General features: G+C 42.3%; 3 protein-coding genes across 6 annotated transcripts; 2 read left to right on the top strand and 1 right to left on the bottom strand.

The window, feature by feature from the left end:
- Window positions 1-105: 105 nt before the first annotated feature.
- Window positions 106-5,136, top strand: LOC118290997 (MICOS complex subunit MIC26). Of its 2 annotated transcripts, XR_004786522.2 has the most exons (10): window positions 106-162; window positions 550-663; window positions 1,631-1,753; window positions 2,209-2,241; window positions 3,438-3,492; window positions 3,838-3,933; window positions 4,069-4,160; window positions 4,318-4,490; window positions 4,778-4,867; window positions 4,983-5,136. XR_004786522.2 is itself a non-coding variant. In XM_035618839.2 (9 exons), the coding sequence occupies exons 1-9, from the start codon at window positions 145-147 to the stop codon at window positions 5,019-5,021; spliced, it is 660 nt and encodes a 219-aa protein (XP_035474732.1). In that variant the 5' UTR covers window positions 106-144; the 3' UTR covers window positions 5,022-5,136. The 2 variants fall into 2 exon arrangements, 1 of the variants encoding a protein (XP_035474732.1); XM_035618839.2 differs by lacking the exon at window positions 4,318-4,490.
- Window positions 5,137-9,744: 4,608 nt separating this feature from the next.
- On the bottom strand, window positions 9,745-14,786 carry LOC118291556 (diamine acetyltransferase 1). The gene is made up of 6 exons (XM_035619869.2): window positions 14,494-14,786; window positions 12,802-12,853; window positions 12,623-12,703; window positions 11,542-11,643; window positions 11,381-11,421; window positions 9,745-10,479 (listed from the first exon to the last, which is right to left on the bottom strand). The coding sequence occupies exons 1-6, from the start codon at window positions 14,554-14,556 to the stop codon at window positions 10,303-10,305; spliced, it is 516 nt and encodes a 171-aa protein (XP_035475762.1). The 5' UTR covers window positions 14,557-14,786; the 3' UTR covers window positions 9,745-10,302.
- Window positions 14,787-16,768: 1,982 nt separating this feature from the next.
- Window positions 16,769-24,851, top strand: acot9.1 (acyl-CoA thioesterase 9, tandem duplicate 1). Of its 3 annotated transcripts, XM_035619865.2 has the most exons (16): window positions 16,769-16,953; window positions 18,624-18,718; window positions 19,368-19,394; window positions 20,216-20,261; window positions 21,024-21,194; window positions 21,314-21,351; window positions 21,459-21,542; window positions 21,949-22,052; window positions 22,439-22,512; window positions 22,626-22,693; window positions 22,783-22,894; window positions 22,993-23,083; window positions 23,534-23,619; window positions 23,738-23,825; window positions 23,968-24,118; window positions 24,262-24,851. In XM_035619865.2, the coding sequence occupies exons 1-16, from the start codon at window positions 16,940-16,942 to the stop codon at window positions 24,315-24,317; spliced, it is 1,305 nt and encodes a 434-aa protein (XP_035475758.1). In that variant the 5' UTR covers window positions 16,769-16,939; the 3' UTR covers window positions 24,318-24,851. The 3 variants fall into 3 exon arrangements, with proteins under 3 accessions (XP_035475758.1, XP_035475759.1, XP_035475760.1); XM_035619866.2 differs by lacking the exon at window positions 19,368-19,394; XM_035619867.2 differs by lacking the exons at window positions 16,769-16,953; window positions 18,624-18,718; window positions 19,368-19,394 and having other exon boundaries at window positions 20,245-20,288.
- The last annotated feature ends 166 nt before the right edge of the window (window positions 24,852-25,017 follow it).

Raw genomic sequence — 25,017 nt, 5'->3', positions numbered from 1 at the left:
TAATTATCAATAAATGGTTATTTTATTTTTATTTCCCTGAACGCACACAATCGTCACGAGGTGGCGATAATGCACCGACTACTGTGGTTTGTAGTGTGAAACCACAGTAGTAGAAGAAGAAGAAGAAGAAGAAGAAGAAGAAGAATGTCCTACGTGAAATTGGTAACTAAACTACTGCGTAAAAATGTTCCTATTTTTTTCATTTGGAATGTGATTCACTCATATTTCAGCCGCCGTCATTTAGCGAAACACATTTACATTTACGTTTCTAAACGGAAAATAGTGCGTCAACCGCTGCGGAAGTAGCAAACAGCTGTGGTTAGCATGTTGCTAACTGCCGTTTCTGACAAGTCAGCGAATCGGGCTTCTGCTTCTATTAAGAAAGCGGGACGTTAAATCTGTTTATTTCCTGTTGTAAATTTAAAGTGTTTTAAGCACAGTGTGTTTAACAGACGTCACGTCACAGGCTCTTTTTCTGCGCTGTACGTGTGATTCTCCATCGTCATGACCGGTGTGTCGGTTTGTCTTGTTCTCCCGTCCCGCCGCCAGGTGTCGCTGTGCGCCGCCGCTCCGGGGCTGACGGGCCTGTTGAGCGGCTCCGTGCAGGCTGCGGCCGCAGAGGCGAAGAAGAAGAACAACAACACGCTGCTGAGCATCGACGAGGTGACACACACACACACAAAGACACACACACACACACACACACACACACCCACCCACCCACACACACAAAGACACACACACAAAGACAGACCCAGACACACACACACACACACACACACAAAGACAGACCCAGTCACACACACACATACATACACAGACACAGACACACACACACACACAGACAGACACACACACATTTCATGTCATGGACTTTTTGTGAAAAATGAAATCACGTGAAATTAAATTATTTTCTTGGGACCTTGTAAAATCTTTCAGCTTTGCTCTTTAGTACTATAAACTACTTATGTTTGCCCCCTTGAATAATTATTATTTCCACTATTTTTTATTTTCCTCTTTCATACAGCTAAATTTTGATTTGTCGTAGTATCAACAGACTGTAGTTACGTCCTCCAAAGAGGGATTCTTTTATTTTCCTTACAAGTTGTTTGATGGGAAATTCAATACAGCTATGTACAAAATGAAAGGTTATTATATCACTCCATAATCATGAGGTCATTTTCATCATCGATTAATCTGTCGATAATTAATTGTTTGGTTCATAAAATGGTGAAAAATGTTGATCGTGTTTCCCCAAAACCTCAAGACGTTGTTTTGTTTTTGTTCAAACACCAAAGATCTTCAGTTCACTGTCACAGAGGAGCAAAGAAACCAGAACATAATCACATTTAAGAAGCTGAAATCAGAGAATTGTGACCTTTTTTTTCATAAAAACAACTTCAAAATAGTTGGGGATTAATTTAGTAATCGATTACTAATCGATTAGCTGTTGCAGCTCTAATAATCATATACAGTTTTTTTTTGAAAGAGGCAACATTTTCTTTCTTGTCCATGGCTTTAATATAAACAACAGAAAAATGTCATTGCTAGATGTTTGTTCTTTGAGGTTGTCCGTCTCCGTGTGATACTTGTGCTCTTCGTAACGACGTTGTCATCTCCATGTTCCCAGCTGCCGTCTCTATACACCTCACCTGACGCGGGGCCTCGGGGGGCGGAGCCGGAGGCGGGGCTGTTGGAGCAGAGCGTCGCCTCGCTGAGGAAACAGGCGGAGCCATACACGGACCAGTGTCGGGTACGTGTGACGCGTCTGGCGCTGCAGAGCGACACATTACGTTACATTATCCGAGTTCCTGCATCTCTGGAAACTCTTGATTTTTCCTGCTCACCCACCTTTGGACTCTGAGGAATTTTCTCCTCCTCCAAAACTGTCACAGTGTCGTGGTACAAGTCTTTCATTTATCTGTGGTGTTTGAAGCAAACGAGTGAATTCCCAGAGAAAACCGCCCCAGGTCTGGTCGGACTCGTCGTGTCCTGTAACCTCGTCGCTCCGTAACCCACGAGCTTCATACTCACACCTGAAATACAATTCTGATGAAAAAAAACACATAAAAGTAGGTCCTCCAACAGCTGCAGCGTTTCGTTGCAAATGTCAAAGGTCCTGACGAATGATCTTGAGTTGAGCAGGTCAATTAGAGAAAACTTGATTTTGTTGTCTTAGTTTTTTTCTTCTCTTTGTCCTCGTTGCAGCGAACGGGTCGAGCTGCGCTGGAGAAGGTGGAGGTGAGTGACCTGTGACAAAACCTTTATCTGTGGCTGTTGTTGCCGTTTGGTTTCGAAAGAGCGTCACGTGTCTGATAAGTCGCTGCAGCTCGATGTCGGATGTTTTCACTCCAAACTTTTCCCTGATGAATCTGTTTGCCTTTTTCTTTTTTTTAACTTTCCAGCTGAGATTTTTCTGTTTGTTTTTCAGCTTCTCTCCTTTTTAATAAAAAGGGTGAAACATCAGTTTATTTGTATGTAGATAGTTGTGAGTGTGTTGTTTACTCTTTTAACAACTGTCTTCTGTTGAACAGTTTCTTTGTAGCAGGCTTATTCATATAGTTTGTGCGTTCTCAGAGGTTTGGTTAGTTAAAGAACTCTGTGAAAAAATCTGAAACACCAAATATAATATAACGTAGTCCATCACATTGTGACTGTAATAATGACGGTTACACGTCTCTGACAACGTCACCATTTGTTTTTATTCTGATGTTGTTGTTAACTCATTATGGATCATTTGTTCCTTTAGTTTATCTTTTAATGTCTCTGCTCCACGTCAGTTATGAAATAGTTTCAATGAACCATTCTCGCCCTCAGACCAACAACAAACAATTGGCTACGAGACAAACAACTGATTCATTTTTTAGGTCCACAGGAACTAGTTGATATCGCCGGACGAGCCCCCAATTTGTTACAGCCCTTAAGTTGTCGAGGGGGAAGGGAAGCAACAATTTGCCAGAGGCGGTTTGAAGGCAATCGAGCAAACAACCGAACTAAAAAACCAAACCCCCCCCCCCCCCCCCCCAAAAAAAATCTATTTCACCCACAACCTTCTATGTGACTGACGTTTTTAAATAGACGAAAGGAAACTCAACTTTTCCAGGATATAACAAAACACACACAGCGAGTCTCCTCATGTGTAAAACTACACGATCTATAACTACGTGTTAATGCAGAGGAACAATGTGAGAAAATAACGGAGGAGTCTGATACATCTGAAACATCCCAGCTTCCTGAAACACAACACAAGTGACTCATGACGAGTGAACATCTCGTCATCTGAAGGAGAAACAAACCTTCACCTGGCGGTTTATCTACATTGTAAAACCTGAGGCAGAAAAGATGAATGAAAGGCACCTTTAAATAAAATGTATTATTATTCTTATTGTAACCTGCTCCCCCTCTCTTGTTCTCTTGTCTTGACCTTTGACACGCAGCGAGCGTACGAGGCTGTGGAGCCCACGGTCAACACGTCGGTCACGACCGTCACAGGTGAGAAACACACCAGAGTCCAGAGAACAGAACCGGGTCAGAACCTGAACGTCACGTTTTGCATCGACGACCACGTTCAGTTTGGAGTTTTAGTTTTTTTTTAATTTATTTAGTGGATTACAAACATTCTTACACATTTCTTTCTTAAACATGTAAAAAACATTTCCGTGTTCATTCCACCATCATCATACCGGACATTTCTATATACATATATATACATTTCTAAATATTATATAAATATATAAACTCCTGTTTCCTTTGATAAAGTCTCTGAACGTCCAGTGAAACGTCATGTGACTCCTGCCGTCGAGTCGTCCTTCACTCAGCTTCCTCTTCCTCTTTCAGACGTGTACCGGTTCCTCAGCGACCCGCCCGCTGACCTCTACCCCAGCGTGGCCGTGGTGGGTTTCTCCGGCCTCCTGGGACTCTACTTGGCCCAAGGTACGGTGACGCGTTCACGTACTGTGGTCGGGGGTCCGGGGGGGAGTCGGACGCGCTGTCAGAAAACCAAAAGACTTAAGTCAAATCGTTCTGGAAGGAAAAGTTCACCCCCGGCTGTTTCTTTGTGTTTTTCAGGCTCCAGGGCGAAGAGACTCGTATTTCCAGTCGGACTTATGGCTCTGAGCGCTTCCATGTTTTACCCTCAGCAGGCCGCCTCCTTGTTAAAGGTCTGTTTATATGAATGTGTTTGTAGTGTACACACACACACACACACACATCGTCATATCTCCTCTCCTCCGTAAAAGTTTCATAATACTTTACAGCTACAAACCGTAGCCTGGCGTATTAGTCTGGGACCTCTGCGTTCATTTTCCATTTTCCAAGAGGTGTCACCGACGGGACGCACAGCAATCGGACAAACATCCGACCAGTGAGAGCAACGAACCACGTGACGTCTGTTGAGTGACAGACCGGAGCAGAGAGGAGACGTCTGTGACGCCTGTGAAGTCTGTGCGACCGCGACGATGATTCCACGACGTCTGCGTCTGCGTAGAAATGTAAAAAATGTCACAATACTTTTAGTCAAATGCTCGCTGTCAGCGGCGGCAGCCATCTTGGTCGTTTTAAAATGAAAAGATTTCTTTTTTCCTGGATCCGCTCCAGAATTCCATGGTTTCTGTCTCGGTCCATGTTCCGTCCTTCCGGCAGTTTCCATGGAAAATCCATCCAGTGGCGTCTTAATCTCGAGAACTAATTATGACCGGAACAGTGCGTCTTGATGGAGCGGCAGGAAGAGACACTGAATCCGTAATTTACAGTGTGTGTGTGTGTGTTCCTTCGCCAGGCGAGTCGTGACTCGGCGTGCACCTGGGCTCAGCAGGGCCGCGTCACCGTGGAGACACTGTGGAAAGATCGTCCCTTTGGCAAAAAGAAGGTGAGTCATCTCTGCCACAAGTTTTATGATATGATGATATATAATAAAAAGTAATAGTTTTTATTGTAATGTGGCTTTTCTGACCTTTTTGTCGTATCTTTTTTGTTTGTTAAAGTCTGAGAAGAAAACAGAGAGTGACAAGTCGACCAGCTGAGACTTCCTCCTCCCAGTGACACACACAAACACACACACACACACACACACACACACACACACACACACACACACACACACACACAGAGTTGGACGTCTTCTCATATCGGCCCACATTCAACTTTTCAAGATAAACCCCATGGAACAATCTTCAGCCTCCTCCTCCTCCCCCTGCCGCTCTTCCAGTTTCTCTTTAACATCGGCAACATCTGTAACATCTGCTCATCTTCATTCTTTAGTTTCAGTCCGTTGACGTTTCACAGAAAAAGGTGAAGCTTTTAAAACTGGAGCGTCGATGACAGAGCAAGGGCAGGAAACAAAACTTGGTTTTAATCCATTCGTTTGTTGATTAAGAAAAAAAAAAGATGAACACTGAAAGAATCTTCAAGCAAAAATCAAATGCAAATATTTTGATGATGCAAACTTCATTCATTCATTCATTCATCGTCTACCGCTTTATCCATTTAAGGGTCGCGGGGGGTCGCTGGAGCCAATCCCAGCTAACATCGGGCGAGAGGCGGGGTTCACCCTGGACAGGTCGCCAACCCATCGCAGGGCCACATACAGACACGGACAATCATTCACTCTCACATTCACACCTACGGTCAATTTAGAGTCTCCAATGAACCTAACCCCATTCTGCATGTCTTTGGTGTGTGGGAAGAAGCCGGAGAACCCGGAGAGAACCCACGCATACACGGGGAGAACATGCAAACTCCACACAGAAAGGCCCTGGTTGAACCGGGATTCGAACCCAGAACCTTCTTGCTGTGAGGCGAAGGTGCTAACCACTACACCACCGTGCAGCCCTGATGCAAACTTATCAAGTGTTATAACTAAAAATATATAATTTTATATATTATACTGACGTCACCATGGACTTTTTCTTTGTTTAATGGACCAAATATTTGGCAAATTAAATCAATTATGAAAATTATTTTTATTTGCAAAACTACCGACAGAAGGAACTTTTCCAGGTCTGTTTTTATTTATCTCTTACAGAAATGAAATGGAAAGTTTTGTTCGTCTGACGTCTTCGTTCAGATCGAATGTTTCCAACGTGGAGCTGCACCGGCCAGGAACAAAATAGATTTGAATTGCAAAACATGGAATTTTTAAAAAATCAATAAAAAAAGTCATAAAATTCCTGCGTTGTAAATCTGAGACGTGGAGCTTTTTTCTGCAAACACGTCAATTGCTGTTTTTCCCATAAAGGAGCGTTTGTTTTCTGAGGTTTCATTTGTTCCTGCTTGGAGGAGGAAAAGGAGGAGGAAGAGGAGGAGGAGGAAGAGGACGAGGACAAGGACAAGGAGTGAACATCTGAAGATCACTCAGCCTTCGTGATTCCTTCACACTCATTCTCAGTATTTATTTCCTGACAGTGTGTTGTTACTAATGTTAAAGGCCCACTGATGTTTTCATTCCATGTTGAATTTAGTTCAGAACAAACTGGATGATTTATTATGTTTATTAATAATAATAATAATAATGCACTGTACATACTGTACGAGGTTTTATGTTGACACTGTTGGATTAAACAGTCTTCATCAAATCTTCTTCACCTACACACATTTATTTAAAGTCTAATGATTATTATTATTATTATTATAGAAAGATGCTACTGATGCTTCAGAGAGATTCATGGGCGAAGTTTAATTTATATCAAAATACAGATTTTTTTTATACAGAAAAATCTAAATAGTGGCATTTGAAATGGAATGACATTAGTCTGGAGCTTGACTGGATGTAATATTATGAAAATGTTATTCATTTGTTCTGAAACTATTTGATCTCTGTTTACTTTCATATTCAGATCCCACAATTTTGAATGTGGTCGCGGACGAACAGTCGAACTCCTCACGGATTCAAACAGTGAATCTTTGTGGCGCAGACAAGAGTCATTAATATTCACATTATTATTCACATATATTACACTAAACCACGAACTCGGTTGTGTTTAAACCTTGAAATAATCACAGAGTTGAAGTTATGGATGAATTCATAACTCACCTGGTACAAATAATTAAAACTGAAAAAAGAATGAACATCAGAAGAGGCCGCGACTGAAGTCTCCTCTGAATGTCATAAAAAAATCTAAATATGGAAATGAATCCACAGAAACAGAATAATCTGGTTTCTTTTCTTTTTCTCCTCCGTTAACGTTCAATGAGCCGTAAAGATGCAAAACGATTACGACTGTTTGTGATTGATATTCTTCCAGTACTTTGTGTTTGTCTGCACCTTTGACCCAGATTAAGATCAGACGATATTATGACTTATTAGAGCAGAGAACCAGGTCGGTCACACAGTGACAGTGTGGGGAGGCGGCGGCCATGTTGTGCCAACCGCTGCAGTTTCCTCTTCAGAGGTCACTGACGAACACGTCACTACACTCGAATGCCGATGTGAAGTGAAACATTCTCGCTCCTCACTTCCTCTCTTCTCTTCCTCACTTCCTCTCTTCTCTTCCTCACTTCCTCTCTTCTCTTCCTCTCTGCCCGGTTGTCATTCGTCTTCCCACAGAGAAAGACGTGACCTCACCACAACGGTGCGTCAGGAAGCAGAACAGCTGAACACGCCACCAGTATGTTAGGGAAGGGCGGGGGGTGATAACAGGAAATAATAACTCAATAAATAAGAAACATATAAATAAATCGGGGCTGCACGGTGGCGTAGTGGTTAGCACTTTGGCCTCACAGCATAAGGTTCTTGGTTCGAGTCCCGGTTCAAACCAATCAGGGCCTTTCTGTGTGCAGTTTGCATGTTCTCCCGTGTGTGCGTGGGTTCTCTCCAGGTTCTCCGGCTTCCTCCCACAGTCCAGAGACATGAGAATGATGTCAGGTTCATTGAATTGACCGTAGGTGTGAATGTGAGAGTGAATGGTTGTCCGTCTCTGTATGAGGCCCTGTGATAGGCTGGGACCTGTCCAGGGTGAACCCCGCCTCTCGCCCAATGTCAGCTGGGATTGGCTCCAGCCCCCCGCGACACCTGAATGGATAAAGCGGTAGACGATGGATAAATACATCGGGGAAAAAGCAAACTGTTTTGGTTGTTTTCTGTACAGTCTTGTTTTCTAAAATACTTTTTTACGAAAAATGTTTGTCATTTTCCCAAAAAGCATCTTTTTTTTGTCATCTATAAAGTCACAAATGGTGATTTATTTTGTCTTGTGTCCAAAATATCTTTAAAATCACTTTTTTCCCGGGACTCTGTGGTTTTGCACCTCGGGGCCGCCGTACTTTCACCCTCCAGTGTGACTGAACTTGGTCTGAACCCGAATTCCTTCGTCTCCATCTCCAGTGAATCATTGAGAATTTTTTTTTTTTTTTAAGTTTTCAAAGCAGCTCGAGACGCACGATGACAAATAGATAAAACTTATTCATGTCCAAGGGAAAGTGTCTGAAATCCACCACAACATCTTTCACTGGACTGACAAGAATGAAAGAATCTGATGGTGTGTGTGTGTGTGTGTGTGTGTGTGTGTGTGTGTAAACTCTTCTTGTTCTTGGAGAGAAGTTGCCAGTCGGTATTAATCGCTGTGACGCCACACACACTTCCACTTGTTCGGGTCGATGACTGCTTCACTGTGGGAGTTTTTCTGCTGAACAACGAGACGAACTGTTCTCTGCTCAGACTGTAGCGACTCGACTGCAGCAGGTTTTAACTTTTTTCCCCTTCAGTCTATTGTTAACTACAAACTGACGTGACTTCAAGACATTCACATTTGTTCTACTCCACTTCTGGTTCGCAGCCTCTGAGAACTGATTCGCAAAAACAATGGTGAACTCATGATTAATGAATCCTCACAAAAGGGAATTCTTCAGAGGTGCTGATTCTACTTTCATGATCTCGGGAGCAGATGAATCCTGTGAGGTCAGAGGTCACACGCAGTACAGTTCCACGGCAGCAGAACACAACAGTGACTGTGGCATCGTCGGCCCCGTTGATCAAATGACAAAGTGCTGCTTGATGTTTATCTGCAGTGTCATTTGTAATCATGGGTTTTTAAACGACACAGCAGCAGCATGACGGCCGCAGGCCGGTTTTAAAATCTGCACATGTCCGGTAATAAAGCAGGACTTCTTCTCCGCGTTATCTTTCATCGTCGTCGTCAGGAAACAGGAAAGAGACGGAATTAAAAACCAGCTCCAGGCGGAAAATAGGGTAAAAGTGACCGAGGGATTCGAGACGTCAACGTCGCCGCGTTGGTGCCGTCTCACCAGACGTTGACATTTAAAAAGGCACTGAATTTCTGCTACTGAATTTTTTTTGCATCCTAATTCAAAACTTCAATAACTGATTTCCACTTGTGTTTTTCAATGTAAAAAGAATTCAGCATTAAAAAAAAAACTTCTGTGTAATAAAATTCTGATGCATCACCCGGGACACTGAGGATAAGCAATCGATTCTGTATGAACTCGATATCCAGCTAATTCACTTTGGTAAAGTTCAGATGCAATAAAATTCAGACAGCTTTTGTGACGATAACGCGTTTTCATAACTCAAATCATCAGACACGGATCAATGAAATTTGAAACATTGTTGGATTTTTCTCGATTAGTCTTTTTTTATTATCTATTAAAACGTCAAAAGAAAATTGGGAGAAATGCTTTTTTTGGTTTGCATATTAAATAATCGTGTCGAGCATCAACAATTTGACTTTAATTTACAGATGAATTCAGATGAAGACAACCAGACGTGAAAAGAGAATGAGGAGGCGGCGATGCGTGTGATCGGTTATAGTTTTATTGTAAATATAAGTCATGGTGAGTTTTCCCTGCACATCTCATGCATCAGTTCTAACCAAAGAAGGATCAACGGAACGATCAGTTGAAGAGTCAAACACACCAACGATCAGTTGAAGAGTCAAACACACGAACGATCAGTTGAAGAGTCAAACACACGAACGATCAGTGGAAGAGTCAAACACACGAACGATCAGTGGAAGAGTCAAACACACGAACGATCAGTTGAAGAGTCAAACACACGAACGATCAGTTGAAGAGTCAAACACACGAACGATCAGTGGAAGAGTCAAACACACCAACGATCAGTTGAAGAGTCAAACACACCAACGATCAGTGGAAGAGTCAAACACTAGTGATTCTACAAAACAAAAAACACGTTAAGAAAATTAAAAATGCGCAAAACGGACTAAGTTAAAACTAAAACAACATCAAGTCAAATATAATCGTCAAACAGATTTTCCCCTTTTTAAAAAAAAAAAAGCTGAACTTTTCGTCTGAACGAGGAGGAGAGTCGTCCTCCTCTTCCTCCCCCCGTCACTCCTCGGCCGGAGTGGCCATCTTGACCAGGCTGTCCTTGTCGAAGCGGAACAGCCTCCAGCCCTCCTCCTGCGACAGGTCCTCGGCGCCGCGCTGCTTGTAGAACTGGACCGACGGCTCGTTGTTCTCCGCCACCACGAACATCATGCCGGAGCAGCGTGTCTTCATCGCCAGCTGGAGGAAGAGGAGGGGGAAGAGAAAAAAAAGAGTCAGGTAGTCAGTTTTTGACAAGAAGTCGTTTAGAATCTTTCATTAGACTCTTTTCTCCAAATCAGTCAAAAACCCATCTAACATGAGTTGTTTGTTGTTGTTGTTGTTGTTGTTTTACTTCTCAGTAAATAGTTTCTCCTCCGGACGCAAAACCTAAAATAAAAGAAGTCTAGAATATTTCTCCATATGTATTTCTATATTTCATTTTCCACTGAACCCGATGCACTGTCTGTTTGTTAAGGTGTTTAATTTTGGTACAAGAAATAAGTAGCTCGTTGTATCTGGATGTGTGATGTACTGTATGTATTTCTGGTCTTAAAATGGATATTAAAGCAATTTTCATGTTGCCAGGGAAAAACTAAAAAACTAAAAAGCTATATAGAAATCAAAACATTATGAAAGTTATTGAAGAGTATTAGAGGCCACATTGAGAGAAGAAGGAAACAAGGAGACTGAGTATGAAGTCATAAATTTACGAGAATAAAGTCGAAATATTATGAGATTAGAGTCCTAAATGTGGTGTCTGTGTTATTTTAGTAGGGGAAATGTCGGTTTCCTGGGTCGCTGTTTATTTCCTTAATATAATATTAAATAAAAATTGTCTATTAAAATCATGACTTTATTCTCATCATTTTACGACTTTATTCTCAGTTTCCCTTTATTTTTTCCCTCGACGGGGCCTTAAAACTCTGTCGTAGAAAGTAAAGGACACTTAGTTAAAAATAATAATATTATCATAATTTTACGGTACCGTGGTGAAAAAAATCAAGTGGTGGGTAAAGTCTTTCTTATTCGCTGAAATTCCTGTTTATTAATTTATTTTGTGCTTCACTTTGCTGTAGAAAAAAAATAAAATAATACTCACATCACTGAGGTGGCGCAGGATCCGCGAGCCTATGCCCAGTCCTGGGGAGGGAGAGAGGGAGGGAGAGAGGGAGAGAGAGAGAGGGAGAGAGAGAGCTTGTTAATGAAGAACGGACGTGGAGACGGAGGTAAAGTTCAGACGAGGAGTCGCTGCTCCGTTACCTCTGTACTCGTCCATCACGTAGAACTCCTCCAGGTAGAGCTGCTTGCCGACCCAGGGGTCGTAGGTGAAGTAGTACATGGCGAATCCCACCACCTTCAGATCTGAGGGAGGGGCGGGAGCATTAGGTTACGGCGAGACGGCTCCAAGTCTTACTTTAAACATTAAAAAAAAAAAAAACCCCTGAATAGTTAAGTTATATAAGAGGAGGCAGTAGGAAGAATTTGAATCCATCTGTGACTGATAAAAAGCTGAAATCAGTTCATCATGACTCCTCCTCCTTGTACATGTACAAAACATGTAACTTCCTGCATGTTCATACAAGTAGGTCACTTCTGCACATACACATTAAATATGCACTGATATTTGCGCACATTTACATTCACGTGGCAATTTGTATCGTACAATACTGCATTTAACGAACATGTTCAGCCTTTTATGAGTTTGATTTTAAAATAGTTCTGTATCCGTTTCCTCCCTCTGTCGCCCACGACAACGAGCTATTGGCCAGTTTGTAGATTAATACGAACTGTGAAGAGCTCGAATATTTGTTTGACTCTTGTAACATTTGACGCCTCGAGGCGACACAATAAGAGTCGACTTACATTTTCCAGTGCAACGTGAAGCCGTTTGTCATGTGATGGAAAGAGTCGTCGAGGGGGAAACACGTTAACAGGCCTCAGATATGATGATGATACAGTTAGTGTGTGAAAACAGGAAGCTCGCACTGTAGACGACCTTTAGGGGAACGGCGGTCGGAGCCACAAACATAACAAGGTCAAACCCGTTTGTGTGAGATGCAATTTATTAAATAAATCGTGAAACCTGCTGAACCTGTTTGTGACGGTGAACAAAAGGAATCGGAGTTAGGCTCCTCTCTTCTTTTCGCTGAGTGCCGACAACAATTAAAAACGACTAAAAAGACGAAGAGTGTTCAACCAATCCCTAAAGCTCACACAGTCGTTAGCGGAGTTAGCAGACATTAGCCGGCAGGGAGAACTCTGTCGAACGTCCCCGCTTGATGTGTCTGTGTGGAAAAACCTTAATAAATCCTCTGATCGAACGGTCAAATCTAATTCTCACCGTCGCTGCTGCTCTCTCCTTGGATTTCAGCGATGATGCAGTGGTAAAACGGCGTGTCACCGAACCCGTCCTCCAGGAGATCTGCAGAGAAACACAACGGCTGAGCACGAGAAGAAGAACGGTGCACGTGTGTGTGAGTGTAAATATGCGTTTAGACGAAAGTCACTTTAAAAACTCACCTTTTTCAGTCAGCCTCACCTGGTGCTCCATCTCTTCGTATTTAGCCAGTTCCTTCAACAAGAAGAAAAAAAAACAAACATATATTTACATTTCGTTCAATCAATGTCAATTAATCAAGAAGGAAATCATTGTAATTTGAACCTCTTGTTTCAGAAATCATAAGCTGATAAGCAAAAAATCCAATAACTGTTTATACACAATTATGGACACTTTATATGTAGCTGTTGATTTATGTCTGTACATATGTGACAATTTGATGATCAGTCACAAAAATGATTGACAAATTTAAATGATGAAGAACAAGTTTCAGTAATTTTTCAAAAAAACCCCCAAAAAAACAAAAAATGTTTGTTTCAGAAACACTGTTTCTATATGACCTGGGTCAAATTCATTAGAGTTTTTGATGCAGCAAATTCTTTATTATTTATGGGCCACAAAATATCAGACAAGAATCATATTTAATATAATTGGTGGGAAGAAAACAGTTTAATCCTGTTGTATATGAGAATCTATGTGTTGTACAAATTTAACATGAAAATCATTTGAGAGAAAAAAGGTTCAAGCAGCCATTTTACTGACAGATACATAATTGGCAACCATTTTGATAATTGATTAATACTTTCAAATCATCTCTGCAGTAAAAACACCAACTGTAGACTCCTGAGAGGCCGAGAGGTTAAATCTGTTTGATATAATTCTGTAGATGAAATCTCTCCTGCCACTTGTCATAGGACTTTACAACAGCTCACATCTGTCGGACAGAAAGACTCTGGACTCGGTTTGATCTAAATTAAAACATCATAAGTCCTGACACATTTGCACCTTCATGTCACCATGTTCCTCTGCACACTACTGGTAACCGATTGCACTACTGCACTATTAATATTCATGGAAATTCTTTATATGTATATTTCTCATTCTCTACTTTTGCAATTCATATATTTTTACATTTGTTTAGGTAGATATTGTATATATTGTGTGTGCTAATAATAATAATAAAACTATTATAATAATAATAAATAAATTATATATTTTGTGTGCTCTGTGAATGTGCTACTGTGACACCGGAATTTACCAGCTTGGAATAAATAAAGTATCTATCTATCAGTGAAAAATACTGCTGCACTAATTTAAATATCAATTCTTCAGATCTGTGTTTTTTAAAAATGATTATTATAAGGAAGTAAAATGACCTCGAACTGCATCCGGGAACTCCCCCCCTTCTCCTTAACGAGGTGAAGATACATTTAAAAACCCAGTCGACGTCAACATGTTTGTTTGTTGGCTTCAGATCGGTGGTGACGCAACTTCAATAGCAGGTAAACAAATTAATAAACCTTTCGGACGGAGCGGAAGTGGTCTGGGTCTTAACACATGACCATATTTGGAGAAATATGGGTCAGAGCGGATGTGAGCGCGGCTTGTCAACAAAAGGCCGTCGACACGGACATCCTCCGTCCGTGAGGTCATCACGTGTCGTCACCGTTAATCCACTTATAGATATATATATATATATTATTCACTCGTCCCGAGGCCTCGACGGACTCGTCATCCGCCGACGTCGTCGGAACTAGCCGAGGCTAACTCGAGGATAGCTTCGCTAGCTTCGCTCGGCAGCTGTCGGGGCGGATCGTCGTTCTGAATTCGAAACGCCGAAGCAGCAGCAGCGTCACATCGGACGCGTCACGTACCTTCACCAGTCGTAATATATCAGACACGTCCCGTGGTTCGGCCTTTCGTAATTTATACTCCATTTTCTTCTTTTACTCTTCTTTCCTTTCGTCAAAAGTCCTCGGTATGTGAAGTGAAAGATAAGGAGTTTCTTCATTCGCTTCAGAGTGGCCGTCCCCCCGCAGTCAGCCTCTGGTCCGGACGCGCTCGTCGACACAAGAACATTCAGTAAAGATCACCCTCGGCTGGGTCGCTGCCGTCGAACTATCCCCTTCCTTTGTTTACATCGGCCTATTTATACCCCGGCTGCGGCCGGAAGTCGACCGCTCGGGCTCCCAACCAGGGGTCTTGGGTTTCTGGCGAATCAGCGACTCCCGCTGGTCGTTTGCAACCAATCAGCGCGCCGGAGGGACGATGACGTGGGGTGGGGGCTGTCCGTTTTGCTCCTGTCATAAGATCTTTGTTTTTGATGGCTAGGGCAAAACCCCCCCAAAAAATCTGAACTTGTTTTCTGCATCAAACCAAACTAACTCCTCCACGTTACAGGGTTACTCAGTGTAACGTTACACCTTTTGCAGAACAACTGGAGTCAAATATGAGCTGTGGATTAGTAACAAGTGCTCAAATAGACAAACGCTCTTTGTCAATTTAACTTCTAGGAGCAACGGCTATTCTAGATCTAGGTTCTGCGAGCAGTGGATGGGGAAAAGAACAAATCAAAGTTCTGACACCACAGAGTAAAAAATGCTCAGTTATACAAGGAAAAGACCTGCATGCACACTCCATAGCAACAACACAGCAAGTGGAATTTTCCACCACACACACACACACACACACATACACACCAAGGTTAGGTGAGGTTAAGGCTATATCAAGTGTAACAGGCTTAGTGTGCAAGTGGTACGAGGAAGTTTTCAGATCCTCTACTTTACACGGGGTTCCTTAATAATAATAATGCACTTAGGTTAAGAGGCTTTATTGAAGACACAGATTTGGAGAGATTTGTTCAGCACAAGTTACAAGCTTTTAGTTTCTATACACTGGATCCTACAAATTCCCCCCAATGCAAAAAACAACAGCTTCTCCTGTTCGAGCCTCCCTGGCAGGTGATCGCACTCACTCACCTGTCCACTGCTCCAGCTGAAGCTTCAGTCTTTCTGTCATGAATGTGTTGTCACTACATTTCTGAGTCTGTTTGTCTCTCTATCTATCTAGATAGACAGACAGATAGATAAATAGATAGAGCAGCAGCACTCAGGATCAAAACAAATGCTTTGCCGCCCCACCCCCTCCCACATCCCCTTCATGTTCTCAGCAAATTGTAGCCAAATGCACATGATCAAAAGGTCAATGGAGTTAGCATGATCAACTGGACCACTGGTGAGTGTAACCCAAGAGAAGCAGCTGGGGAACAACGCGTACACATACACTTGAATAGACGAGGAAGACGGAGGATGGCCAAACAATGGCAAAGAAGTTCAATCAATCAATTATTTTATTTGTATGGCGCCAGCTCAAAACATACATCGTCTGGAGTAGTAGGACAACAGGGTAGCTAATCAAAAGCAAAGGAAATTAACAAGCATGAGAAGACAAAAGGGGGAGGGTACAAAAGAAATGACAACACATATGAGCCATAAGATAAATGGCTGTTATGCAATCTACAGTCAGATAAGGTTTCTCCTGAAAATCTGGTCTGATCCTTGAACAACCACCAATTAAAGGGATAGTTCAGTGAATTTGAAGTAGGGTTGTATGAGTTACTTATGCATATTTAATATGTTACCTTATGGCGATGGTGATCACCGATGTCATTTAACAGAGTTTAGGATAAGATAGGATAAGATAAGATATACCTTTATTTGTCCCACAATGGGGAAATTCTGGCATTACAGTAGCAAAGTGGACAGAAGAATATATAAGAAATTTACAAAAAAGGGTTAGTATGTACAAAATTTAACCAAAAAATAACATTAAATAAAAAACAAAGGTATATAAATACTATATACAGAGCAGTAGCAATAGTTGCTAGTTGGTGGTCCCCTCTGCAACAGTGGGACTGAGACTTACGCTACTTTCACTTGTATCCAAACTCGGTTAAATGACCATCCCAACCCCAATAAGGTAACATATTAAATATGCATAAGTAACTCATACAAGCAATGAAAAGTGCTCTATAAATGAAATGTATTATTATTATTATTTGTATTAATATTATACAACCCAACTTCAAAATCACTGGACTATCCCTTTAAGGAGTGAAGTGCCTGACAGACTGTACTCAGGGTCCGAGCGTCTGCGGTCAGTGGGCGGGGCCTGAACACAACACGGAAGTCTGCCCTCTGTCCTGATTGCTGTTTTTTCTTTGGACCCGGCTCACGTCGCTCCGCTGTGAAGAGAGACAACCCCCCACCGAGCACTCTTCAACCCGCCTGGACCTCCGACCGTGTCCCTCCGGGCTCCGCGATGTTTTCCCCGAGGTCAGTACGATTAAAAAGAAGAAAAACAAACACGGCTAATGTCAGAGCTAACTGTTAGCTTCTCCCTGGAGTCCAGCTAACCCCAGTGCTGCACGTGCGTGTGCTCGGCTCCTAATGCAGCATTATTATTATTTATTATTATTATTTTTCATTTTTGCTTTTGCGCTCCGTGAGTGAAGCAACGTGGTTCCACCGGAAACAGCCAGGCCCGGGCAGGGAGGAGCACCGTGCCCACTGAGGGGTGGTGTCCTGTCAAGCTCCGACAACACAACAGAAGACATATGAAAAATATTCAATAATCAAAGTTTCTATTATCACATTGGCTATATAAGTTTATCTATAACCGTGTGAAAAAAAACTAAAACTAAAAAAATAAAGTGTGTAATAAAAATACATGACATTGATGTTGATACATTAAATGTACAGATTTGAATTAAATGTGTAAGCATAAAGAAAAACAATACACCATAATAAGATAGGATACACTCAGTGCAAAGACATGATATGAAATACACGTGTATTAGGTGATAACAGTGAAGGCAGAATACTTGCATCGCACAATCGTCTGTCTGTGTGATATACTTAAATACATAAATAAATATTAATACTATAAAAAATAAACCTTACTGATCTTTCCCGGTCAGTGTTACAGAGTCAGGTCAAAGGAGATGATATCATTTTGGGCGGTTTAAAAGGAATAAAGTACATTTACTTGAGTTCAATTTGACAAACTTTTATTTTTTAAATATTTCATGTCAATGGAGACTCCCCTTCACTACATTTCCGAGGGCGACATTGTACTTTCTTCTACTCTATCTACATTTATCTAATGCTATGAAATGTTATGTTATGCTCAAAATGAACTGATCAGTTGTGCACAAATTACAAGAGAGACAATATTATTGTTATTAGTTGTATCAAAAATCTGAAATGTCTGTTTCTGCACCATGAGCAATTTCATTTCTGTGATCCTTTAAGGACGAGCTGCTGGATATGATCTGTCAATTGGAAGAGATTCACAGAGAATAGTTCATGGCCCCGTTGAGATCTCACCTTTAACACCAGGAGGGAAGTTTCAAAGTGAAGCAGGAGATCAAAAGTCCCACAGTTTCAATGTCATCAGCATCACCAGAAATTCTGTTCACGGCCTTAAATGGCATATTTACATCAATGTCTCTCGCTATTGTTCAGCCTAACGACGCTATTGATTAGTGAATGACTGTTAATGTCACCGGTTCTGGGTGGAACTGGGTTCTGAATGCCCTGGAATGTTCTAGGTGACGGTCGTATCGTTCTGCAGGGGACAGGTGGTGATAATGTTCTGGAGAGATGTGTGTGTTCTCCTTTTAATATGATAAGTAGAGAGCTGGAGTCAGACAGCGTTGATCCGGGAGGGGAGGGGTTTCACCGGGACACCAGCGTGTGTGTCTGTGTTGATAAAAGAAGGAGAAGAAGAAGAACAGCTGCTGATGAGAGCTGAGGTGTCTGATAACACGACGAGAGAGTGTGTGTGTGTGTGTGTGTGTCTAATCAGCTGTTCACTGTGGATCAGACCCTCTAAACAGTTTTTTTTTAGAAGCGGAAGACGTCTGTGTGTGTGTGTGTGTGTGTGTATTTGGACTCCCTAATGTCAAAGGTCATCATCGTTTGTTTGTTTGTCTGGCCTGCAGGTTCCAGCTGCTCCGGTCGGCCGCGTCCCTGACGACCAGGTCGCTCTGCTCAGGGGGCGTGTCCAAGCACGGCAGAGCGCCGGACATGGTGGAGGGTGAGTTGGCGACTGCCCCCCCCCCCCCCACCCCCCCCATAAACAAACAGAACTTTGGTGTTTTCTGTTTTGCAGAGTTGTTTTTTTGTCCTGATTTTTTTCAAATGACCTGCAAAGAAAAAGACCTGAACACAGACCAAATATTTGCTCATCACCAGTGACCTTAGAGTGACCTTAGTGACCTAAGTGTGAAGCTGCTCATCTACGTCATGTGTTTTGAGGAAACCAGATTCAACTGATCAGTTTAAATATAGAACATGTGGAAATGACTGGTGATAGTTTGTTCTGTGATGTTTTCTTTTTGTCTGACTGTCTAGAACGAACACGTTCCTCCCAAATAAATCACGTAGAAATTGATTTTTTTGTCCTTGATTGGATGTAATGATTACATCATTACTTTCTGGGTGTGATCACATGAAACTGTTCCTAATGAGCTTGTGATAATCTCCACACGTGTGTCCTGTGTTTTAGTTGTTTTAAAAGTTGTTCTTGTTGTTCCTGTCTCAACTCTCCTCCTGATGTCAAATCCTCTAATTATTGTTAATGTGTGTGAATTAATCCCGAATCGGTGGCTCTCCCCCGACATCCAGCCTCGTCGCTCTGAACTTTCGCCCAGCAGGTAATTTTAATCCTGTTTGTTTCTCCGCAGGAAATCCACTTTTACACGTGTCAAATGGTGTGTGTTGGTAAAAACCCAGGAAAAATCTTAACCACCTATTAATTCTCTTCTAATCCTACTAATTAATCCAGAAATGTCTGTGTTTCTGTCTGTCTGTCAGCGTCTCTATTTCCTTGACAACCGCTCATCTGATTGACTCAACGACTCCGGGAAAAGTGCAGCGTCGTGTGCGAAGTGTTTCGGATGAGCGGTTCTCGAGACTCCGCCCCGCATTTTACAATTTTATTTTAAAACTGCACTCGCTGTGATGTCGCTGGCTGTGTCACACTTCTACGACGGGGGTGTCGTGACGTCATCTTCCCTGTTTGCATGTTCCCCCACTGACCCGTAATGATCCGTTTCTCTTCTACGCCTCCTTGGTTCACGTCGAGCAGCTTTCACGCTGTGCACATGGTCTGGATCTAAAGTTCCGACCAGCTGGATTTCTTCCTCGTCTGTGGCATCTGTGTCCTTATTCTTCCCTCTGAGCCACTGGGCTTCAGTATTTAATTTCAGCTGGTCTCCACCTGACTCACCGCCTCTTTTCTTCTCCTGTGTTGTTTCATTTTGTCTCACTGTTTGAGCCTCAATAAGCTGCAGCCTTTCAGAAAAGAAAAACTCCAAGAAGTGTTTATAGCATTTAAAATTTTTCAGATTTCTCCAGTTTTTTGTTTCTGATGTTTCTGAAGCCTGCAGTGGGAAACACTGTCATTGTGAATGTTGAGCGACTTGAGACAGTATGAAACTCGCAGCCTGGAACTTTTCACGCACCATGAGAAACAAACGAACAGACTCGGACGTTAAACGAGTCCTGAAATGATTCTTCTGTGTCTTTTCAGTGCGGAACAGGCTGCGGGAGATCGTGGGAGCTTCCACTAACTGGAGGTACTGACGCAGGAAGTCGTCGCCGAGGTCTTTGAGTTTGTGGCATTTTGTTATCGTTTCCAGTAACTGACGCTGTATCAAGTAATTTTATGATGCAATATTCAACACTTTACTACACGCGTTTTTGTAGAAAAACACATTATTATTTTTTGACTTTGTGTCTTTTTTTTACACAGTACACACATCAATTTGTATTTATTATTGAAGTTACTATTTATGTGGCAAAATAGTAAAAAAGTAGACATCACAAAAGATTTTTCTTTCATTTGGGAACTTTAGGGCAACAAGGGCAATACTTGCACGCTTTTTAAATAGTTTTTTTAATTGTATATTTTGTAGTATTTTCTACCTCTTCCCCGACGCCTTGACTCTCGCTGTTGCTGCAACAAGTAATTTTCACTGGCGTGGGATTAATAAAGTCCCATCATATCATAAACACGATTATGAGTCTCAAACATCCCATACCAAGTTCAAAGAAAAACAAGTTTTGAAGTTCAATCTCCAGCTCTACAATTCCCAGATGTTTGGATTTCGTTTCACTGCAACTGACTCAGACTTACTCACTTAATTTTTTCTATAAATAAACTAATATTTGGGGAAAAAATGGAATGTAACATTTTGACACAATAAGAGGAAACAAACAAATTTATTACTGTTAATCGTAAAAAAGTAATATATTTTTTATATATACTGTATTAACCAGGAACAAGTCCAACGTAAAGGTTTTATATGTGATGATGTAACCGACGAGCGCCTCCACAGTGACCACCAGCAGGCCATGACGGAGCGAGTGTCGCTGTCGTCCATGTTGGCCGCGTCTCAGCGGGATCTTCCTGCGAAGGCGATGAAGGACAGTTACCTGGAGGTTCACCTGCCCCTGGGCTCCGAGCCACAGCTCCGGGAGAAGTACCTGACCTTCCACAACACCGTCAGGTGGAGACACACACACACACACACACACACACACACACACACACACACACTAACACAAACAAATAAGTAACTGAAGTTTCACTCCTGTCTCTAAACCATCTTCCTCCTCCTCTCTACAGGTTTGGTAGAATCCTGGAGGACCTGGACAGTTTAGCAGGTACAGTATCATATTGTACTGTTGAAGACGTTCATCTCTCAAATCCAATCAAATCAGCAAAACATTTTCCGGAATGTTTATCTTCCCCGTTCGTTCTCTCTCCGCAGTCCTCATATCTTACTCCCACACCTACAACCCGGCACTGAAGAAGTCTCCCCTGTCGATCGTCACCGCCCTGGTGGACAAAATCGGTAAGAGTCTCGATTGTCTTTCCGTTTTTCTTTCTGTCACAGGGATTACATATTCATGTTTCATTTATATGCCGGTTCATTTCTGGTCCATAAAGACAAAGCGATTGTCCCAGAATGTCTTGTTTTTGGTCCCACCAATAGAAACCCACCGATATGCAGTTTAGTATAATGGAAGTCAAATATTCTTACTAGAATCGTAGAACATGCACATTTCTGTCTTTTTTTCATCCTCCCAAAAAATTTGATTTGTCATTTGTCAAAATAGCTGCAAAATAATCTCCTGTTAAAACAGCTTATTTAACAAAATAAAACCAGCTTAAAGATAATAAAACTTGTCTCTTTGCTTTGTGATTCAGTGTGAATGCTTTTTGTTGATGTTGTTGTTGTTGTTGTTGCTGTTGGTCAGACATGAGGCAGCACGTCATCTATCCCGACTGCGACATCAAGTTCACTGGTCATGTGACCTGGGTGGGAAAGACGTCTATCGAAGCCAAGATGCACATGTCACAGGTAGACATGCACACACACACACGCACACACACACACACACACACACACACACACACACACACACACGCACACACACACACACACGCACACACACACACACACACACACACACACACACACACCTAGAGAGTCAAAGAGTCAGATTTATTTTGCAAAGTTAAAGTTGTCCTGTTCAGACTGTTTGATTGACAGGTAACCAATCAAATGCACAAGATCACAGAGCGGTGACGAGTGCAGACACGGAGATGCAGCTGCATTGGAGCCAACGAATTGGCAGCAAATTCCCATAATTGTAAAAAAAAAAAATGCCATGGATCGGATCGGACGGATAATGGAATGGGAACGATAATCTGTCGTTTTAAAGTGACTCCGTCTCTTTCCTCCAGTACCGTGACGGAGCTTACGCTCCAGTTCTGGATGCCACTTTTGTCATGGTGGCCCGGGACCCGGAGAACAAGAGGTAAGATCCAAACTCATCGTCCATTGACGAGGATTAAATATGAACACGAGCTCAGGCCGTGACTCTTTTTCTTCTCTCCACCGCCGTTTTGTTTCCGTCCCATTTAAATTCAGGGCGGCGTTCGTAAATCCACTGAAGCCCGACGGACCAGAGGAGGAAAACATTTTCCAGCAAGGAGAAGGTACAAGAGTATCACCTGATTTCATTATAGGATAATATACGTCCTTTGTTTTTCTTCTTTTCCCTGAATCGTGCGGTCGTCCTTTCCAGATAATAAATTCCGCCGCGTGGAGCTGAGCACGGCGTCGCTGCTGAAGGTCGCTCCCACAGACGAGGAGAGGAAGATCGTGCACGGTCTCTTCCTCAACACCCTGGATACACAGTACGGCCGAGATACAATTAACCAACAGTCCCCATTCGTCCTTTTAGCCTTTTATACCTAATATTTTTGCCAATCTTCTCCCGCGTCTTCTCCTCCAGGACGGTCAGTTTCAGCAGCAGAGTTCTTCCTCCGAACTCGGTGTGGATGGAGAACGCCAAACTGAAAGGACTGGAGATCTGCCACCCTCAGGTGAGAGAGGAGCGAACAGCGGCTTCAGGGAGCATTCCACTGTCCCACTTTGCTCTTTATGTAGATTTGATTAACTGGTCGGATTGAAAAGTTAAAACTAATCGACAACTATCTCAGTAAAAACCGGCGACGAACTGTCCGATGTTCTCCGATTCAGGTCGTTCCGATAAGTTGCTTTTTCTCTTGAAACTCTTTTGATCGTAGCCATCGAGACGTGGAGAATACGTTTCGATCTGTCGATTTTTCCCACTATTTCTTGACCTTTGATAGACGACAATTGATTGATTAATCAATTATATAAATAACCGGTAGCTGCAGATTTTCTCTTCATCTTCAACTCCAACTTCATCAGGCCAGTTATTTAACTCACGTCTGTAACTAATGCACGTGATTGACAGGCTGTGGAGCTTTAATAGATTTTTTCTGTGTGTTTATTTTTGATTTGAGCAGGAGAGGAACATCTTCAACCGAATATTTGGAGGTTTCCTGATGAGGAAAGCCTACGAGCTGGGCTGGGCCAACGCCTGCTCCTTCGGGTGAGAGACTTTCCGAGAAGAGATAGTCACGTTTTGGAAACCGCTGGTGATGTTTGTTTTGTGATAATTAAAAAAATTAAAAACTCGGCTTCCATCCCTCACTGCCGCTGTGCTGCAGAGGATGCCGACCAAGGCTGGTGGCTGTGGACGACATCATGTTCCAGAAACCCGTGGAGATCGGCTCCTTGCTGCTGCTCTCATCACAGGTGTGTGTGTGTGTGTGTGTGTGTGTGTGTGTGTGTGAGGGGGGGGGGGTCCAGTTATTTACCTCCTGGCTGTTTGTTTACACCAGGAGCTGTGTGTTTGTGTGTGTGTGTGTGTGTGTGTGTGTGTGTGTGTGTGTTTCAGGTGTGCTTCACACAGGGGAAGTACATCCAGGTCAGAGTTCACAGCGAGGTGTTCGACCCGATGACCCAAAAGCACAACACCACCAACGTCTTCCACTACACCTTCGTTTCAGATCGCGACGTCCCCAGCATCATCCCAAAGACATATGGAGGTGAGTGGGCGCACTTACACACATACACACACACACACACCTGTAACCCCTTGTTTGTCTGATCTCAACTTGTTGTATTTAAAATTGGTGTGACTGTACCATCCGAGACATTTTGACGCTGATGTTTTGTGTTTGTCCGACAGAGTCGATGTTGTACCTGGACGGAAAGAGACACTTTAACCAAACGGTGGAGAGCTGAGCGAATCAGATGTCTCCATCCTGCCAACGCCCCTCAGCGTCTGTCTGACCAGCAAGGTCCAAGAGTGGTGTGTGTGTGTATGTGCATCATTTTTACAGTTTATCACGCCTTCCTCATTTATTTTTCACGACCCCCATGGCGACTTTGTTTGATTCCTGTTACATTATTTGTCTTGGTGGTTTACAGTTGTTTTCTTTTTTTAAAGTCTTTTTGTATAACAGTTGTCCCCAGAGTTAAAAAATACCAAGTGGTTTGTTTCACTACATTTTATTTGTTTACAGCATCTGATCAGTCACTTCCTCCTGACCTCCTTTCACCTCATGTGTGCTTCACTGTGGCTTTACATCCCAGTGTGTTACATTTTTATATTCCTCTTGTTGCTGACTGTACAAAACTCATTTACTGTGCTTAAAAAAAATATTGAATGGGAAGCTTTATCCTGAACGTGTCAGACGGCTGCGAAAAGGAATGTTGGTGTCATATTTTTGGCCTTATGTTACTCAAATGCAATAAATAAATTCTTATTTATCAGTTGCCGTGACGCTTTCTTGTGTTTTGTTGTTATTATTGGAATAATTATTATTATTTATCACTGCAGCCAAACCAGACTGATGTCACCCCTCATTATCATAAATAAGATGTCAATATGAGGACAAAAATACATTTTAGAAAGGAATAAATATAGAGATAAAAATGTAAA

This window comes from Scophthalmus maximus, chromosome 21, assembly GCF_022379125.1.
Source record: "Scophthalmus maximus strain ysfricsl-2021 chromosome 21, ASM2237912v1, whole genome shotgun sequence".
In the NCBI taxonomy this organism is placed as follows: Eukaryota; Metazoa; Chordata; class Actinopteri; order Pleuronectiformes; family Scophthalmidae; genus Scophthalmus; species Scophthalmus maximus.
This window is presented reverse-complemented; position numbering and strand designations above follow the sequence as displayed.

Coding starts and splice junctions, on each gene's coding strand:
- LOC118290997 (XM_035618839.2), top strand. Junction 4,161..4,777: donor AGGCCGCCTCCTTGTTAAAG/GTCTGTTTATAT, acceptor TTCCTTCGCCAG/GCGAGTCGTGACTCGGCGTG. Junction 4,868..4,982: donor GTCCCTTTGGCAAAAAGAAG/GTGAGTCATCTC, acceptor TGTTTGTTAAAG/TCTGAGAAGAAAACAGAGAG.
- LOC118291556 (XM_035619869.2), bottom strand. CDS start 14,556: ATGGAGTATAAATTACGAAAGGCCGAACCACGGGACGTGTCTGATATA. Junction 12,854..14,493: donor ATATATTACGACTGGTGAAG/GTACGTGACGCG, acceptor TTCTTGTTGAAG/GAACTGGCTAAATACGAAGA. Junction 12,704..12,801: donor GGTGAGGCTGACTGAAAAAG/GTGAGTTTTTAA, acceptor GTTTCTCTGCAG/ATCTCCTGGAGGACGGGTTC.
- acot9.1 (XM_035619865.2), top strand. Junction 19,395..20,215: donor ACTTTTACACGTGTCAAATG/GTGTGTGTTGGT, acceptor GTGTCTTTTCAG/TGCGGAACAGGCTGCGGGAG. Junction 21,543..21,948: donor CGCCCTGGTGGACAAAATCG/GTAAGAGTCTCG, acceptor GCTGTTGGTCAG/ACATGAGGCAGCACGTCATC.